This window comes from Colletotrichum abscissum, assembly GCF_030869225.1.
Source record: "Colletotrichum abscissum strain IMI 504890 chromosome Unknown Scaffold_12.1, whole genome shotgun sequence".
Taxonomy (NCBI): Eukaryota; Fungi; Ascomycota; class Sordariomycetes; order Glomerellales; family Glomerellaceae; genus Colletotrichum; species Colletotrichum abscissum.
This window is the reverse complement of record NW_026850010.1, coordinates 357,589-375,341: the sequence shown is the minus strand read 5'-3', so window position 1 is coordinate 375,341 and position 17,753 is coordinate 357,589. Positions and strand designations below refer to the sequence as shown.

The following is a 17,753-nucleotide window of genomic DNA, read 5'->3' as shown; positions in this document are numbered from 1 at the left end:
TGGAATGGATGAATGAATGTTTCTCGTGTTGTTTTCCTCATCATGTTGGGTGTCCCGGAGGCCGTTGACAGGATTGTGATTAGGCATAGTGGGGATGATGAACAGCAGTCGCGGCGGCTCAATGGGGGAGAAAGGGGGAGAGAGGGCTGGCCGCATGTTGAGAGAGTTCAAAAGACTCAATCTTTGCGTGCTTAGCTAAGGTAGTAGCCCTCTGCGGGCTTACCTAGTTGTCACGCTTACTTATGATCATTTGCATAACCCCACCAACGCCTTTTTACACTTGCTACTTTCTTAATCTTCCTCCTATTGAGAAGAGGGGTCTTTCTCTGTCATTGGGCTCTAGAGATCTAACGTGTCTTGTTCTTGGACCAGTTGTGAGTAAAATGGGCCACAGAGAATCGATATATGTATGCCTTGGAAACTAGTAACGAAGACTTGGACTGGATGAAAACAGTAGTGCACTTACCTCATACCAGCTACCTTAGCCATGCTCAAGGATGCAATGTCACATCTTGGAACACAATTGTCATAAAAGTAGGTCTTGTTGTACAGAATTCTATGGGTATTTTGCACTCCCCGGTCCCAGCTGCCTCTTAGCTATCCTACAAGAAGAAGGGGGGTTTGTTATACATAGTTGTCTATAATATAAATAATTTTGCAAGATGGCTGTTTTCCTATGCAGAGACTTTGACCCTAGTCCCCATTTTGAGCCTACACGCCTTGGGTTGCCGGTATTCTGAGTGCGTCAGTCGGCACTATCGTTGTCTTGTAATTGTCAACAGACGGTGACGGTTGGTTGTCTGTGTCAACCGATGACGACGGCTGGCCGTCTTTCATTACCGTTATTGTGATACCGTCAGTCGGCACTACTATTGTCGTCTTGTCCTCGTTCACGGACGATGATGATGATATCTGGTCGTCTCCATCAACAGATGACGGTGGCAAGTCATCCGTGGCTGCAACATGTTCAATCTTCAACTGCATGTGATGCGTCCGTAGGCCACGCCCGTTCCGTTGGTACATCACCATGATTCCCGGCGTAGTGACGGTACGCAGTGGCGTGGGAGGAGAATGCTGCAGGCTCTGCTGCTTGGCCTTCTTGACCGCTGCGATGATTTCCCCGTCGGCTTCCCAGGCCCACGAGAGGAGCTGATGGAGCGGGTACCAAGGTCGCATTTTGTGCTCCCGGAAATACTCGTGCGTGGCCTTGCTGATCCGGGCACCGTTGACTTGGTTCGCCCCTGTTACGTCCTGATCGAACCAGGTTGGCAGAGCAGAGGGGGCCGCGTGGGCTTTGGGATTCGGCTCGATGGCGTGCTGCAGAACATTTTCCGGGTTGACGCCGTACCGCCAGTTGCTGATTTGATTGCGCATATCTGAGCTGGTCCTGCCCGCTACACAAGCATAACGCCAGATGACGCCCATAGCATTGGGCCTGTCGAGCCTGAAGGCAAGGAAGAAGAGTATGTGGTATGATTGCTCGTTCATCACGACGAAGTGCTTGTGGGCCTTCTCCAAAGCGGCCGTGGCGAATATGAGATGGCGCTGGGTTTTCGCATGTTGAAGCATCGTGTTGAGCGTGAGCGTGGTAGGAAAGGTATTTCGAGACTCGGCCATGATGTCCCAGAGCTCGCAGCACGAGGCAAAATTGCCCATACGTCCGAGTTCGTTCATAATGGCGTGCATGACTGGCCTCGATGACCAGCCCGTACCGTACTTGGCGGTCAGGGTCTCAAGGAATGAGCGGATGCCAGGCCAATTGTGTTCCAGCTTGCGCATGTCCTCCGTGACGAGTTGCTTCGTGACGAGTGGCACGACGCCGGGGTCCAAAAGTAGGCCGAGCGAGTGCATGAGTCGAAGAACATGCTGAATGATTTGTTTGCTCTCAATCATCTCCATGTATAACGCCCATGTTTTCGCGTTTGGCTGGCAACCATAGCTAATCATCATCCCTAACACGCCGTGAAAGTTGCGAAGATCTTTCAACTTGGCACAGTTTTCGAGCATAATGTTGAAGACGCCGGTATCCATCGAAAAAGGTGCATCTCGCTGGCTCTGAAAAAGGTCCCGGGCGTGATTACGATAGGCATTGCCACGCAGCTCAATAAATCGCAAGGCTTGTTTGAATGCGCGCCTCGACCGCGCATGTCTTGAAGACTCATCTGTAAACGCGCTAAAAAGGAGCTTGAGAGCCGCGTTGTCGGCGGCAGGGCCCGCACCGTACATCTTGTACTTGTCATGCGTAGTGATCCTTGCGTTTGTGATGGCGGTTATATAGGCCAAGAATGAATCAGGCGTCCATTCTTTCGGTTTCGGGATACTTTCGTATTTGTGCTTGTGTGAGTATTCCTTCATATACGCTGGACGCTGCTCTTCCTCGGAACTTTTCCACACAGTCTCGTTTCTAGCTCCAGCTACCTCGTCACGCCGTGTTGTAGAGAAGTTGCTGCCGATGGCTCCTTCTATACTGATCGTGCTGTCGGCTCGAGCGGCGAGTCTAGATATTTCTTGGCTCGCGTGTTCCAAGGCATCCTCGTCGCCTGAGAGGAAAAGATATCCCACTTCACTGAGTGTCCCTTCTTTATCCTTTGGCCATCGCATCTCAATATGACATCTCGTTTGTTCGTGTATGTCCCAAATAGTTTGGTCGACATCGTGAAGGAGCGTATATGCGAGTTCAACCCCGACTGTGATCTTACGCACATTGCGCTGCCAGGGCCCCTTGACAGGCCGGGTCTGTCGTCGAAGAAGGTCCAAAGTATTGCGCCAGTTGCTAAATGACCCCTTTTTGACCTGTCGGACCGTCTCGAGCCAGATTTGCCTGGTTATGCTTTGGTGGAATCGCTGAACACTGGCTCGCGATTCTCGCTGAGGCTGGTAACGTATCGTCGGCGTAACGAGTATAGAGTCATGCTGTACTTGGGTAGAGCCCGTCTTGTTCGGTCGTTTGAACTTGCGTTCGCTGGCATCTTTAAGTAGAAACTCAACAGGTTTACGACGCTCGCTGATGGTATCAAGTGGATGCAACGTCGTAGGTTTGCGTGCTTCCTTCGGCTTTGTGTCCGGACCGTCACCCAGCGTCAAGTTCTCAACTCTCAGTGGCGTCTTGATCTTTTCGTCTTCGACGGCCGGGCCTTCCAAGGTAGGACTCACGGCGGTATCGCAGGTTGGGTTGGTGCCATGGCTCGCTTCTTCGTCTTCGATTCGAGATCGCGGTGTGGGAGTCTCAACCGCGCTGGGCCTGACTGCATCGGTAGCTGTGTGCACCCATTGACGAGGAAGTGGTAGTTGAGTTCGAGGCGCCCGAGACCATCTTTGAGGAACCCTGGAAATCGGAGAGATCCCAGAAGAGCCGATACGGTGAGATCGGACTCTCAATGATAGCGTGATTCCCAGGGACATTTGCTATGAATGGCCCATGTTGTGTGCTGGGCTTGAAATTTGTTGCATTTGGTGTCATGGAACGAATGCCATCAGTTTCGCTGAAGTCGCGGGCAAGCTATCCGCAGAAGAATTTCCACTTCGCGCCGATTGATCCCGGTCTTTCGGCCCCAGAAATTTGACCCGACCCCTGCCAGCCGACAACAGTGTGAGCGACACTGAGCTTACTATTTTGCACTGTTCATCGACTACTTCACTGCTAGGTATCCGTACCGCAGGCAATGACTAGCAAATTTGGATATATGAAGTCGGGTATACAAGAAAAGAATGATTCCGACACCGTCCCTATTACTTCTTTGGCGAACCAGGTAAGGCACCCGAGTTGGGTTGCGCAGGACCGCTCTGATCAACACCTTCCCACCCCTTATTCCATCCCTCGTCTTCTGCAACAGCATGTTTGGCTTCGCCATTCTCTGCAAGCCCCTTGACATCGCTCCAATACGAAAGCCTTTTGACTTCTTCGTCTGCATGTTTGATTGCCGCTGCAAGGTGTTTCCTTCTCTCTTCTCTTTCTTTTGCCTTGTCTGCATCTTCGTGCTTCTCTTCGTCTGCAGCGACCGCTTCATCATAAATCTGGGTCAAGCGACTCAACAGCAGTCTTCTCGAGGCCTGAAACACAAATATGCCCATAACATCGTGCATCTCCTCCTGTAAGTGCTCGAGGTTGTCTTTGGCATGCGCGAGATAATTCTCAAAGGCCTCAATCTTTTCGCGGTCGATGCGAGAGCCTCGAAGGACGGCCATAAGAGTCCACACGTCTTCAATGTCTTGCTTCTCCTCTGTCACACTGGTCTGTACACTCGCCTTGCTGACGCTTTCTCGCCGGCTACGTGCCACACTAGAGGAACGGCTGTGATTGGCAGGCGTAACGGTGAAGTAGTCGGAGTTCAGCATATGCGGGTCTTCCGATATGTCTTCTGGTTTCTTCTTGATGCGCTTGCGAACCCAGCATCTCCTCCGAACAAAGGAATTCCACCATTTCGGACCATGCCAGGAATATCTCTTGGAGAACATGAACGAGTACTCCCAGCCGAACTCGTCCATGGCCACACCATCTTCGCGATGTATCTTCCACTCAGGCCATGCCCACTCCCAGGACGGATCGGGTACTTGTGCTGTCTTGGTCGTGGTCGGACTCGTCTTGTGAAATTGGTTCGTCCAAGGCGACGGGTCGAGGTTGCCCAAAGCCTTGCCGGAAAATAGGGCAACACGGCAAACAAAGCAGCCTCGCTCGTTCTCCCACAACACATCAATAGCTGTTTCTCGATCCGCCGTGGCTGGCCTCCGTCGTTGACTGCTGCTTCTGCCGGGCATTGTGCCTTCCATTGGCGTGGGTTCTGTTTCAATATGTACTATCAGAACCTGCACCATAACTTGGGCATGGCTATCTCTTACCTTCGACTTCGATAGACGGTGCTGTGGTGGCCGTTGTCGTTTGGGGTTCAAGCGTGGGAGCACTCCGATGCCCAGCGGCCTTCGACAGGTGACTTTGTTCTGGCTCTATTAAGCGTCCAGACGTACTGGCATCCTGATCGGTATCGTGTTCCGTACTGCGGCCCCCATTCGGTTCCGCATCGTGACTCCCAGTAGTGTCCTCATCACGGAGTAACTGCGAACCGTTTGACGCGCGAGGAGGTCTGCTAAGGCTTTCGGTGCTCGGTGAACCGCGGTTATCATGGTTGACCAGGCTGATCTCGTGGTCATAATCACTATCTTTCAAGCCGGTGGCCCGACGAGAGCTTCGAAAGGAAGGCATCGCTCTAACGCTGTATCGCAGCCTCGCTCGCCCGGTGTCTGAGAGCTTCCGTGTTGATGCCCGCCTTGAGGCTCAATGCCGGAGTGAGACCGGAACGGCACCCTTGAGGGTGAAAGGGGGTTCGTCGTTGGTGGGGGGGAGAATTGGAATCCGGGCCGGAGGTGCTTTAGCTTCCTTCTCGGGGGTGATTGGCGGCTCTCGCCCTGGGATGGTGGAATTCAGAAGCGTAGTCTGAGTGGGCTACCTGAACATTGTGCCGAATCTACTCAGACAAATGATGTTTCCAAGCGCGCCCCGTCGACGGGTGGGAATAGAAAAGAGGCCGTAGAAGGAGAAGGCCGATGTGAGGCTACAAGGTCGATGGTCCGACGAGCGAGGAATTCAGGGAAGTCAATTGGTACCTCTTCTTCGGACCTAGCGTGGGCTAGACCACCATCGGCTGGCAGTGGCCAAATGGAGGACGCTGAACAAGGCTAGCACGATGCAGCAATAACAATAACGAAAGGAAAGCAGGAGGCGTTGGCTGGTCGTGGAGGCCTAGACCCAAAAGCTGAACACGGGTTGGCTCATGCACTTCACGGGCCAGTCAGTCAGTCCAGGAGCCTGCGAGGTGTCGCGAACTCAGCTCCGGCGATGATGTAATGTCCCAGCTTTTTCCAGCGAGCGTCGAGCCCCCCCTAGCCACCACCTCAGCTTTGCGTGCCAGAGAGTCAGCTCAAACAGGTGTTTTCATGCTATCTAACGTGCAAAACCTGGCTCTGAAGCACATGGAGCACTGTGAAGCCACAGGCAATGGTTTGACGGGCACGATCGTCGGCTGAGAGGTCCATCTGCGCTCAGTGGAAGTTGTAAGGAGACCTGGATGAATAGCGTAAAACATTACTCCCTACGCATAGTGTACATCGAAAGTGACAGCTGATTTTCGGAGCTTTGACAAGCTGAGGTGACGCTGGAGATCCAGTGGATGCTGCACTCTTACCAGGATCAGGTCTGAAAAGGTACGTCACAAATACTTCATTCCTCCATCCGCTTCCGCGTGATCACAAGGTATCGTGTCCGTCCCCTCTGGAGGTGATGGCCTGTGCATGCTGAGTTTGTGGTCCCGGTCCCAGGTGGAGCTCTTCGGCCAGGAGCGGCTGGGGGGGAAGCTACTTCCCATTCCCCGCATTCATGCTGCTCTACGTCATGTATCCCTCACACCTTCACGTCAACCGGAGCTTTCGTAGCTCCAAATGTTCCTCGCCTGTTTGCCCCAGGTCGACGGCATGTCGGTAGTGCAGCTCACTGGTGTGATTTGGTTCCAGGAGGCGTGTGGGAAGGAGTGTAACCGCGCAAGAAATGAGACAAGAGCTGCGGCGCCAGTGATTCGATAGCAAGGTACTAATAGATCATGCCATCCTGCTCTTTCTCGTGACGAAGACTGCTTTCTTTCTCCTCTCTCTAATTCAATCAATTAAATCACATAATCACGACGATAGCTTCAAGCTTCTCCCGATCGTAGCTCAGAAGTCACACGTCAATCAGCTCTACTACACCCTACACTACACACAAATCCAATCAACATGTCCAAGAAGGCTCCCCTTTTCCTCGGTCTCACTGCCGCTGGCGGTGTCGGCTACTACCTCTACAGCGCTGGCGGAAACCCTACCGCCGCGGAGAAGAAGTTCGAGAGTATGTTTACCCGTCGCATCGCTGCCTTCTCATCATCGCAAAGGCTGACCCACGTTATTTAGGTGACGTTCACAAGGCATCCGCCGAGGTCAAGTCTCACCTTCCCGGACGCACGCCCGACGCCCAGAACAAGGGCGCGCAATTTGGTGCTAAGCTTGACGAGGCCGTAAGTTCATCTTTGCCCACCTCTGCCCGGCCTGCCTCCAGCACATCTTCAATGATCAATCGTCGCTGACAATCTCGCCAGGTCGCTGAGGCCGACAAGAAGTTCTCTGCCACTAAGAGCAACGTCGAGGCGTACGCCAAGGACGCAAAGGCCGAAGCCTTGAAGAAGGTCGACGCCTTTGACAAGACCGTCGAGACCGAAGCCGCCAAGGCCAAGAGCGGCATCTCCAGCTGGTTCGGCGGCAAATAAGCCCTACGACTACTCTGGCGATCATTTTCTTGTGTTTTCTACGTAATGGATCAATCATGACAACGGGCATCGGGTTTGCTTTCTCAGCTCTGGGTTAGGAGTCGCAATACGAATCAATTATAATCCTTTGACTCATGTTCAATCACTTGAAAGTCTACAGGGCTTCCTCGTGGTATTCTTTGCTGCCTGCTTGGTAATTTTGAAAGTGACCTTTTCTCCTCTATCCTTCCCGACCGACCCTTGATATTTGATACACAGGCTATTACATAATTCATTTCTCCAACACTTCAGCAACCAATTTCAGGATTTCCTCGGTTCCCTTCCTTGCATTGGCGGGCTGTTTGGCAATCGCTTGCCAGTGTTCGCCATGGCGTGGCTCGTTCAAGACACACTTGTTGATGACATCCGCTCGTTTCTCCTGGGATCGAGTTAGCTTACAAACGTCAAATCGATAGTCACCAAGACAGCTACTTACGTCTGTTCCGTGCTGGAGCAAGAACTTGTAATACCAAGCCCAAGTGTCGCCATTGTCGCTGTCCAGCACCAGCGCCTTCTCGAACCAATTTTGTGCCTTTTCGAGCTTGCGTTCGCCCCAAAAGATTCGGGCCACAGCTACAAACAGGATAGGGTCGTTGTCCACCTTCTTAATGGCCTCTAGTGACCGCGGCTTGCGCTGAGTCCGTGGTTCCAAGTGCCAGATCTGTTCACTCCACAAGAGTCCACTCTTGGGCACCTCTTGGAGTGCCTTGGCCATGAGGGACTTGGCCTGGTTGAGATTGCCCGCGCGTCTTTCGATGCGGACAGATTCGCACCAAAGCTCGGCCGATTTGGGTATCGCAAGTCGGGCTCGGTCGAGAACACTGCGAGCCTTGACGACGAGCCCGGCCTTCTCCTCCAGTCGAGAGTAGAGCAGCCACAATGGAATAGACTTTGACACCGCCTTGACACCTGTGCTGTAGGCCTCGCGTGCCTGGCCGACCTTTCCAAGGTCCTCGTAGATTTGTCCCTTGAGCATCCACAACTTCGCCGTTGCAGGGAAGAATTGCAGCGCCCGTTGGACAAGATCCAGTGCCGCATCGCTGTTGCCCAGCACTCTCTCGAAAACCACACTCTTCATCCACACGCGATCCGTGGGGGCCTGGTCGCGGGCTTCCTCCAGTAGCTTACGAGCGCGCTCGGTCTCTCCGTTCTCGGCTTCGAGCTTGACAGCAGCAAGCCAAATGTCTTCGTTATCCGGGTTAGACTTGAAAGCCCTGGCGAGTACCAATCTGGCATTGTCGACCTCGCCGGCTTGCCACTTCTCTTTGGCCAACATCATCCACAGGACCTCACTCTTGGGGCATGCCTCGACAGCCTTCTCCAGGACCTGGGCGAGCGATTCCTTTGTTCCGTGATTTCTTTCCAGGTCGGCGGCAGCCATCCATAATGTTCTGCTGTTGACGAAAACACGCAGCGCATATGAGTAGATGGCGCGTGCTGTCTCGTACATGCCGCGATTGATGCTGCCTCGGGCGTCCTCCGTCCAGGTGTCCTTGCGGTCGTCGTCTTCGTCGAGACCATAGCCAAGTGTTTCTCTGATAATATTTCCGCACGTAATGACAGCGCCATCCTCCTCGCACTTTTCTGCCTCGGCAATCCACTCCTCGCGTTTGGGCATGGCGGACTCCTTGACCAGAACTGCAATGGCACGCTTCATGACGTTGACCTTCGTACCCTGGCCAAGCTGTTCCTGCAGTCGAGCAGCCGCGATCCAAATTTCGTAAGACGTAGGCACTGCTTTTCGTGCCTTATTGAGCACCTTTTGAGCGTTTTCAGGGCTCTCCAGTCTTGCCAAAGCCAACCACAGATCAACGGATAGGGGTATAAGCTCTGTTGCCTTGGCGAGCAGCAACCGGGCATCTTCCGGATCTTCTTCGAGGTTGACCGCTTCCTTCCATAGTGCCTCTGATTCCGGAATATGATCCAGAGCGAGTCTTATGACCTTCTTCTTCGCCCTAGGCTCATTCTCCAGTCTCATCGCCTCGACCCAGAGACGCACAGATCGATCATTCTTCTTGATTGCCTCGGCGGCAATAATCTTCGCATTCTTTCCATCATTCAGTCGAATATTCTCCAGCCAGACATCCTCGCTCTTGGGGCAATGTGTGCATCCGCGTGCTATCACATTCCGTGCAGCGACCGTCTTGCCTGCCAGTTCCTCCAAGCGAGCCGCAGCAATCCAACCCGGCGCATTATTCGGGTTCGTTTTGATCACCGATGTTAACAGCTCGCGTACACGGTTGATGTCGCCGACTTGCGCTTGCGATTCGTTGAGGACGCTTTTGTTCAGACTTGTGATGTAGCCCTTGGGATCGATACTCGATGCGCTACCGGCGACTGATGATTCGGTTCCGTCCTGTGACGCTTGCTCGAGCCTAGACTTGAGGACCTTGTCTCTGGCAGCACCAATCTTGGCAAAATTCGTCATCGTGCCGTCCGCTTGTTCGGAGCTTGATGCTGCTCCGTCATCCGCAACCGTGGTGCCCAGCTCTGATGAGTCCCTCGCAGCAGCCAGAACGCTGTCTGGAACTGCGTAGAAGCGTTGTCGCAAGGTCTGCTTGCTTCTCCTGTTTTTTCCTGTCAGATCTCCAACTTCAGGAAGGTTCGCCCATTCGTCGTCGGTAACCGTCGAAAGCGCTCTCTTAAGATCCGCAAATTGTTGTGCAATCTTGGGGTTCTTCCGTTCATATTCGTCTTGCTCGGCCTTTTCGCGCGCTTCTCGTTGCTTCTGCCTTCTCCTCGCCATCTTCTCGTCAACTTCTTGCCATATCCTGTCGGCTTCCTCGTCATCTTTGTCGTATACGCCACCTGCAAAAAGGCCGACTTCGTTATCGGGATCCTTGAACCGGTCATCGTCGTCGTCCTTCTCCTCCGCCTTCTTGCCGTCGGTGCCTAAGCCGAGTTGTGCTGCGCGCTTGGCGACCGCTTCCTTGATTTGGTCCTCAGTCGGTCCTTCGCGTGCAGGACCCAGATCTGATCGCGTAGTGAAGCCAGTAGCACCTCTACCAAGACCAGCGACGTAGTTTTCGGGAGCCGGTTGGCTCAGGAAGTCGCGCCTGCCCGACATATTGGCGATTGAACAGGTGGCTCTTCGGTGCGGCAGCAAGATCAAGAGGGCGCGCCTGATGGGGTATTTGTAGGCAATCAGGGAGGTTTGGCCTCACTCTATGCTTGGAACCGGTCGCGCAAGGCTGAAGTGGTACTAAAGTTTTTGAGCTGCACAATCCCTGTCGCGCCAGGTCGTAGTGGGGCGAGGGTCCACTAAAATTTCCAAAAGGCTGCCCCTCCATCTTCACCGCAGACTTCGACATCGCGAAGATTTCTGGGTCTCAAACTTTGCGCTACCGGATACTGTACGCCAGAGGTCGACTGCTTCCCACAAACCTGGTTTCTCTAGTATAGCGCGACAGTTCGACAGTTCACATACGCAACATGGGTAAAGCGAAAGCTGGTAAGCGGAATGCCGCCGCCGCCTCCTCGGGAAGCCCGTACTCTCGACCTTCTCAGAAGACGAACAATGTCTTCAAGTTCAACGTGCGTCGCATTCTATAGTACGTCTTGGAACTTTGACTAACTACCGTCATAGACGAATGTTGGTCAACATATCTTGAAGAACCCCGGTGTGGCGGATGCGATCGTTCACGTACGCCCAGACTCCCCCCGTCCATAACGAACCAAACACTAAGTGCGTCTACACAGAAAGCCGAACTTAAGCCCACGGATACTGTACTCGAAATCGGTCCGGGAACTGGTAACTTAACAGTGAGAATTCTCGAGAAGGCGAAGAAGCTCATTGCGATCGAGTTCGACCCTCGAATGGCGGCCGAAGTGACAAAGGTTGGACAAAACGCCCTCAGGATGATACTCGGAGGCTGACGGGACCCAAACCAGCGTGTGCAAGGGACTCCGGAGCAGCGCAAGCTCGATGTCATGCTCGGAGATGCGATCAAAGTCGAATGGGTTCCTTTCGACGTTCTCATTTCAAACACACCCTACCAGGCACGTTCTTTTGTGCTTTCGATGCAAGCCCGGCGTAGCTGACCTGTCGTTAGATCTCTTCGCCCCTGGTGTTCAAGATGCTTGCGATGCCAAAGCCGCCGCGGCAAGCGATTCTCATGTTCCAGCTCGAGTTCGGACAAAGACTTGTGGCCAAGCCCGGCGACAAGCTCTATGGTAGACTGAGCGTGAACGCCAACTTTTGGGCAACATGCTCCAACGTGGTGAGTAAAGATGCTCGGGAATGCATCTTTGCCGACGGTCTTCTGACACTCTGCAATAGATGAAGGTGTCCAAGGCCAACTTCAGGCCGCCGCCACAGGTCGACTCCTGCGTTGTGCGCATCGTGCCCAAGCAGGGAGCCGAGCGTCCCACCATCGCCTTCGAGGAATTCGACGGCCTCCTCCGCGTTGTAAGTAGTATTATTGTCACTTCATATATCTCGCAGCTAACAAACCATTCAGTGCTTCAACCGTAAGAACAGGACCATGCGAGCCAGCTGGCTCGGCACGAAGGAAGTGCTCCAGATGCTGGAGAAGGTGAGTTTTGAGGTTGTGTGCCTCCGAAGGACAGAGGTACTGATCTGCTACTAGAACTACCGTACATGGGCTGCCATGAACAACGTGCCCCTGGACGACTCTCTTGTTGAGGATGACGAGGACGACGCCATGGAAATGGACGATGACGCGGACGCCGGCGGCAACGATGACAACGATGCCGAGCCCATGGACGACGACACACCCGAGTTCTTCAAGGAGCTTAACGCCACAGCTGCCAAGGCGCCCGAGAAGACGAAGAGCAAGCGCAAGAAGACCAAGGTTGCGGCGCTCGTGCGGAGCAAGATTGAACGCGCGCTCGAGAGCACCGAGCTCATGGAGAAGAGAGCGCGGTTGTGCGACGAGACGGATTTTTTGAAGCTGCTCTCTGCTCTCAACTCGGAGGGCATCCACTTTGCCTAGATGTCCGTCCTTCACACGGAATGGCCGGTCTCTGTTGATGGAATTTCTTTTATAGAACGGGCAATCATGGCCTGGCGTTTGGGCGTACAAAATGAGAGGAGATATCAGGTTGCGGAAACGATATGACGGTAGAAGGCTGTGGATCACATTCAATGAAGATTTGCTGTGCTTTTCCCATGAAGCTCGAGTGGTTGTCTAACCTGTGAACCATTCTGGTGCCCTTCCAAAAGGTGTTTAGACCTCCGTCCTTTCTCTCGTTGTTGGAGACGTCGTAGCATCAATAATAGACAGGCAAGATATACGCTGGATCTCAAGTAGCTTCGGTTTGAACCGTTATTCACTCAGCACCTTCATACCACAGCCGTGTTGGGCAAAGATACATCGAACGCATTTTCACCCCATAGCATGACTTACACAACAGCCCCGACACCGAGGCACATCGTCTCATCTCGAAGCACCCCATCCGGATTCTAGAAGACCTCTAAAGCCATACTAGTCTCTTTCCATCTCCTCCCTTACCGAGGTAACCCATCACGGCATACAACCCCAATCAATATCACCGACGCAGTCTCATCCGTGGGAAGAAGGCAGGGGGGTTGCTTCCGGGCCAACCATCGCCGAAAGGTCTAGGAGTCATCATTTGTCAGGCAGTCATCATGAAGCCGTCTTGTCCACTCGGGAGTCAGTCACACTGCAACTGATGCTCTCATTACCAGAATGAAAAGATTGGGCCCTTTGTCAGCGATGAGCTTCTCAAATCAGCACTCTACGTCAGGCATAGATTGTGGCTGTTCGCCCGAAATGGGAACTTCATTTTCTGCGGATGCGTGCTCGACTTCACAGCACCAGTTCTCTCCATTGAACCGAATTGGACCGATGGAAGAGGAAGTATCGCCCCTATTTCGGGAAGGAAGGGAAGCGTAACGGGACAAAACGGTACTTTAGCCACCTCGCCCGGTTCCGCACCCAAGTATAGAGTATCATGATACACCTTATTTGGAAGGGGGCAGAGAGCAGGTACATCACCACCGTGGGAAACCGGAAGGAAATCAAGAGAGACGAAGTAATTAATAGGAGTGAAAAGGGGAATGGAGGGGCGGGCCAACGTGGCTCTGTGCATGCAGTCAGTTCTTTCAAAGAATATGAACAAATTACAACAGGCCACGCCCACGCTCACCCAATCCGACTGCGCCTTATACCACCACCAAGAAGTGACCGGGCCAAAGACTCCCGCCCAAGGATGCATAGGTAATGTAAGTACTGATTTGTCGGGCGGGTGGTAAGCATTAGACAGAGAGGGAGAGAACAAGGCTGCCTTACCCGCGCGGATTGCGTTCCCGTCAGCGCATCGCGACGAGACGAACAAGGCCCGTCCCATCTGACAGGCGCCAGCCTTTGTCTTTCCCACCATGGCGGGTTTTAATCTACCCTACCAGCGGGATTGGGTGTGGGTTGCGTGTAGGCTGGCTGGGCCTTGAACTTGTTCGTCTGCCTAATAGAACGTTACTTACCTACCTACCTCCTCGAAAACCGAACCTCTTCAAAGAGGTGTGGAACGTCATTGCATATTAAACTGCGACTGTCCCAACCTATAGACTTCCGGGTTCCTGCGCAGATGATCAACGCCCGCCGCCGGCGCGCTGACACGCGGGGGGAAGGGGGCTGTTGGAGGGATTCGGTAGGTGGATTCTGGAAAAGAACCTTTTCTATTCCTTGGAAGAATCAACATCACGCGCCGGACATGAAGGTTTCAAAAGCCGTACGAGACGTTGACGTGGTTTTGTCTCTCTTTTTTTCACGCTTATTGTCTTTGTGTGTGGGGGCCTAAGGAAGGCATCTAGTTCGGCCTGCCAAGTAATAATGCGAGAATGGAAAGCAAGAGACAGAGGGAGGACAGCTTGGACTGGGAAAGCCAGCAGAGCGAGCCGTGTTTCTCATCAGACAACCACAGCCTGGTTTCCCTGATTTGTATTGCCCTCTCTGAGCTACAAGTCTACGACTGCTTAGGTATGTGAGCCCCGCGGCTTGAGAGAGGGCTCACCACTTCGGCACCATCGCACGGGAGGGTGAGACCTGCCAGGCCTACCGATCCTCCCGGACACCCTTTTTAGACGGATGGAATATGTACTACTGCAGCGTATATTCTGACGTACCTATTTTTTGGTACGGAGCATTATTCCCTCTGGGCCTGGCTGAGCCACACCTTTGGCGGTCCTCACTTCCCTCCCGTGCATGGTAAGCAAAGGCTACCTAGAGCTGGAGGCTGGAGGCAGCGTCTTCGATGCAACGTGGAGAAGAACCGAAAGAACGGCCTGTCAGCGCCGGAGCGACCTGCTCAGCGCTTCTGTCGCACAGCATCAGCTGCCAGATCAGCCGTTCGTCGGGTTTCGGTGCTCAGTATGGCCGGTGAGCACCTCGGTCTGGGCGGGGGACGGAGCCTGTCATTCTGTCTCGTGGGGGCCGCCGCGGCCCATCATACGATGGGTCAAGGTCGATGGGCCAAGACCGCAAAGGGATTGGCGTCGATGAAGAGAGCACCAGCAATGGCAGCGTTTGACATGGCCCAGATCCCACACTTGCACAACCATCGCAGCGAAGGCGGCGATGACTATGCGATGTGAGTAATGGGCAGATGCGGGAAACGTCAAATCGACCTGGTAACGTTCACCGCGCATTTCAAGTTGTTTTCTTCTGCCTGTCCCCAGATGGGGGATCCGAGGGGAACAGCCGACGACCAATCGAACGTCGCAGAAGCCCCCAATAGCTCGGTACCATCAGGGCATCGTGGACGGGTGGGTTTATTGTGACGTTCTGTCGGGAGCATGGGGTCGGTGCAACTTTTCCTCGCTTTAGGAAATGTCTCAGGTTATCCAGAGGATCAGAACCCAAGCACTTGAGATGGCGGCCCCCTAAAACCAGAGCCCAAGGTTGGCTCACATGGGAGATGCAGCCAGTCGTGTGCCTGCCACGTCGTCCACTTGGCTTTCTGTGAGAGGCTCAAGGAAGCTGGTGGGAGGAACGTTGGCTTCTTCTTGATCTGCTGACCTGCAGACATTCCGTTGTTGGCAAAGACAGATTTCTTGTCGACAGCCGTATCCGTAGGTAGAGACGAGAACGTGCCAAAAACATTACGGAGTGGAACGGTGTACACTTGGTACCAACCCTTTCCTATTGACGACAGTTTTATCCGTCTTTCTCAACGAGGAAAAATGCTGCCAAATACCACATTCCGAGTCAATGAAGCCATGCCTCGTCTCGTAGGGGTAGTGTGCTCCCGACAAGAACCTTCCGTATTGGGGATTCTGACATAACACCGCCATTTCGACCTCAACGGTCGACCGTTGGAAGCGAGCAAGCAGGCACCCGATCGCGGCGGGCGTTACGGTTTATGGTTTGTAAATCGTGGCAAAGGCGGAAGTGTAAGTTGTGCCTGGTTGACTAAGATAGGGTAGAAGCCTCAAGAGACATGCGTCAACTTCAATAGTGCTTCGGCACCAGGTCCGAAGCCCACGTAAAGGCCCTTGATTTGTTTGCAAAGTACCCCGTATGGAGCAGTGGCATGCGTCCCCGTCCCCCGTCAGGGTACCAAAAGCCACAGCATGACTGTTTGTTGTCTGTCTGTCCTGTGACTCTATTTCAAGTTGTTGTTGACTGCAAGCTAAGCAGGTTGTATGGTAGTGAAATGGCAGCAATCAAACGACTCGTTAGGAATTTGCTGAATATCACTGGGTTCTTCCGCCTAGAACTTGGCTCCCGAAATTTGAAAATGGGCAAATCTTGAAGCAAGAGATGCACCAGACTGCAGGTCCCGGCCATGGTCCCGGTCCTCCAGTTCCTGACTAGAGCATTTGCGAGCCTTAGCCCTGGAAACTGCGTCCACAGCAGCGTACATCAGCCAAGATGGAAGACTCGAGAAGCTCGAGTGAGATTGCTGATAGAGGAGAAAGAGCTTAGTGGCAGTGTACCTTGTGAGCGGTATTCGATGGCGGCCATGAGTTTGTAACTTTGTATCCGTACGAATAGTGTATTTCGCAGAAGCCGGATTCTTCTGGCTGGGAACAGGGGATGGTGACAAGAAGTCTGAAGAAGACCAGGGGCCTTGATTGGAAGGAAACTGTCCCGAGGTCCCACGATGCCCGATTCTAATCAGCGGTGATGGCTCCCGGGGGGTCGGTGACAGGCCGCCGGTGCAACAGAATGGACGATGTTACTCCGTAGTCCGTACTCATGGGAGAGAAGAAAAAGTAGGCCAAAGGCAAAAGCAAGAAGGGTGGATTCCTGGATGGAGATCAGCTGCGCCGTGTGTCCTGGCTTTGCCTTGCCTGGAGCCCGGGGGAAGGCAAGGGGGGCCGACGATGAAAGTTGCATCCAGAAAAATTCCAGATTGCGGATGGGCGAGTTTGGGCGTCGTGGGCCAGAGACTTGGGCTGCATTTGACATCCACTCTTGCCCACAGCCCAGCGGGCAGACTCAAATACGGAGTAGTAAGTACCTACCTTACTACGTAGAGCAAGTGGGTGACAGGATTCTCGAGAAAGTGGTAATATGGAGAAAAGCATCCGGGAAAGAATTGCGGTCTGAGGCATCCCGCGTGGTTTCAGGGGGTTTGCCGGTCGCAGTATCTCCTAACTTCCTAAACTTATTCGGCCCAAGCAATTTGTTGGACGGACAAGGAACTCTACTGACTACTTAGTACCTCTCCGTAGAAGAAGTGAGGCAGAACCCAGCACCAGCTCCCAACCTACTGGATGGGAAGAGACAGGAGACTAAGGGCAAAAGGGTGCTTTCCTTCGTACCTGTGTAGCCGTGCCTCCTTTTGTACCTACCTCCAAGGATCCTGGAAGACGGGACTCCTCCCCCGCCAGAGTGGTCCATGTCTAGCGGCAACGAAGAAACGTACCTAGAACTTCTGAAGTATTCGCCCGGGAAGGTCACTCCGCGTTGTCGGAATGAAGAGCAAGGTAGACAGGTACGTACCGTGGGCCGGTCGCGACTGTTGCAAACTCCGAGGTTGGGCGATGGGCACCTCATGCTGGTCACTGGTGCAGCGGTGTTGACGTTGTGCCTGGCACCGGCTTGGCCTGGCACCTGGAGACTGGAGACCCAAGGTACCTGTCTTCCTCCCCTCTTTTTTCTGCCCCCTCTTCACAGTCGCAGTCTCCAAGAGTCCAGTGTTAGTTGGCAGTCGCAATATTCCTTTCCTTCGCCCGCCGGGCCTTCCGCCTTTCGCCCTGTACGACGCTATGCTGGGACCTGCAGCAGAATCGGATCCATTTCTCGCGTTGGCTGCTGAAGGAATCCGTCCGCTGCGCCGCCCCTCTCCAGTCTCCAGTCTCCAGAGATCCGATTTTTCTGTTCGGCGGAGGGGAGGAGAGGAGGAGGAGAAGCCCAGGATGCCACTCACCGTGACCCGTAAACGCAATCCGTTACCCGGCAGGACTGGATTGGACTGGACAAGACGATACGTCGAGCACAT

At 53.6% G+C, this 17,753-nt stretch overlaps 5 protein-coding genes across 5 annotated transcripts; 3 read left to right on the top strand and 2 right to left on the bottom strand.

Annotated features, from left to right (window-relative positions):
• Window positions 1–711: 711 nt before the first annotated feature.
• CABS01_05889 (meiotically up-regulated 65 protein) lies at window positions 712–5,197 on the bottom strand (the record flags this gene model as incomplete). Its single annotated transcript, XM_060539257.1, has 5 exons — window positions 712–2,540; window positions 2,700–3,257; window positions 3,747–4,778; window positions 4,837–4,857; window positions 4,963–5,197. 5 exons carry the CDS (start codon window positions 5,195–5,197, stop codon window positions 712–714), a joined length of 3,675 nt encoding a protein of 1,224 aa, XP_060404652.1.
• Window positions 5,198–6,759: 1,562 nt separating this feature from the next.
• On the top strand, window positions 6,760–7,283 carry CABS01_05888 (uncharacterized protein; the record flags this gene model as incomplete). Its single annotated transcript, XM_060539256.1, has 3 exons — window positions 6,760–6,868; window positions 6,931–7,034; window positions 7,116–7,283. 3 exons carry the CDS (start codon window positions 6,760–6,762, stop codon window positions 7,281–7,283), a joined length of 381 nt encoding a protein of 126 aa, XP_060404651.1.
• A 271-nt stretch (window positions 7,284–7,554) lies between these two features.
• CABS01_05887 (PRP1 splicing factor) lies at window positions 7,555–10,389 on the bottom strand (the record flags this gene model as incomplete). The annotated part of the gene is made up of 2 exons (XM_060539255.1): window positions 7,555–7,701; window positions 7,759–10,389. The coding sequence occupies 2 exons, from the start codon at window positions 10,387–10,389 to the stop codon at window positions 7,555–7,557; spliced, it is 2,778 nt and encodes a 925-aa protein (XP_060404650.1).
• A 365-nt stretch (window positions 10,390–10,754) lies between these two features.
• On the top strand, window positions 10,755–12,277 carry CABS01_05886 (dimethyladenosine transferase; the record flags this gene model as incomplete). The annotated part of the gene is made up of 8 exons (XM_060539254.1): window positions 10,755–10,856; window positions 10,909–10,965; window positions 11,022–11,159; window positions 11,214–11,294; window positions 11,375–11,542; window positions 11,602–11,730; window positions 11,783–11,857; window positions 11,912–12,277. 8 exons carry the CDS (start codon window positions 10,755–10,757, stop codon window positions 12,275–12,277), a joined length of 1,116 nt encoding a protein of 371 aa, XP_060404649.1.
• A 1,868-nt stretch (window positions 12,278–14,145) lies between these two features.
• CABS01_05885 (uncharacterized protein) lies at window positions 14,146–14,898 on the top strand (the record flags this gene model as incomplete). Its single annotated transcript, XM_060539253.1, has 2 exons — window positions 14,146–14,284; window positions 14,414–14,898. 2 exons carry the CDS (start codon window positions 14,146–14,148, stop codon window positions 14,896–14,898), a joined length of 624 nt encoding a protein of 207 aa, XP_060404648.1.
• Between the last annotated feature and the right edge of the window lie 2,855 nt (window positions 14,899–17,753).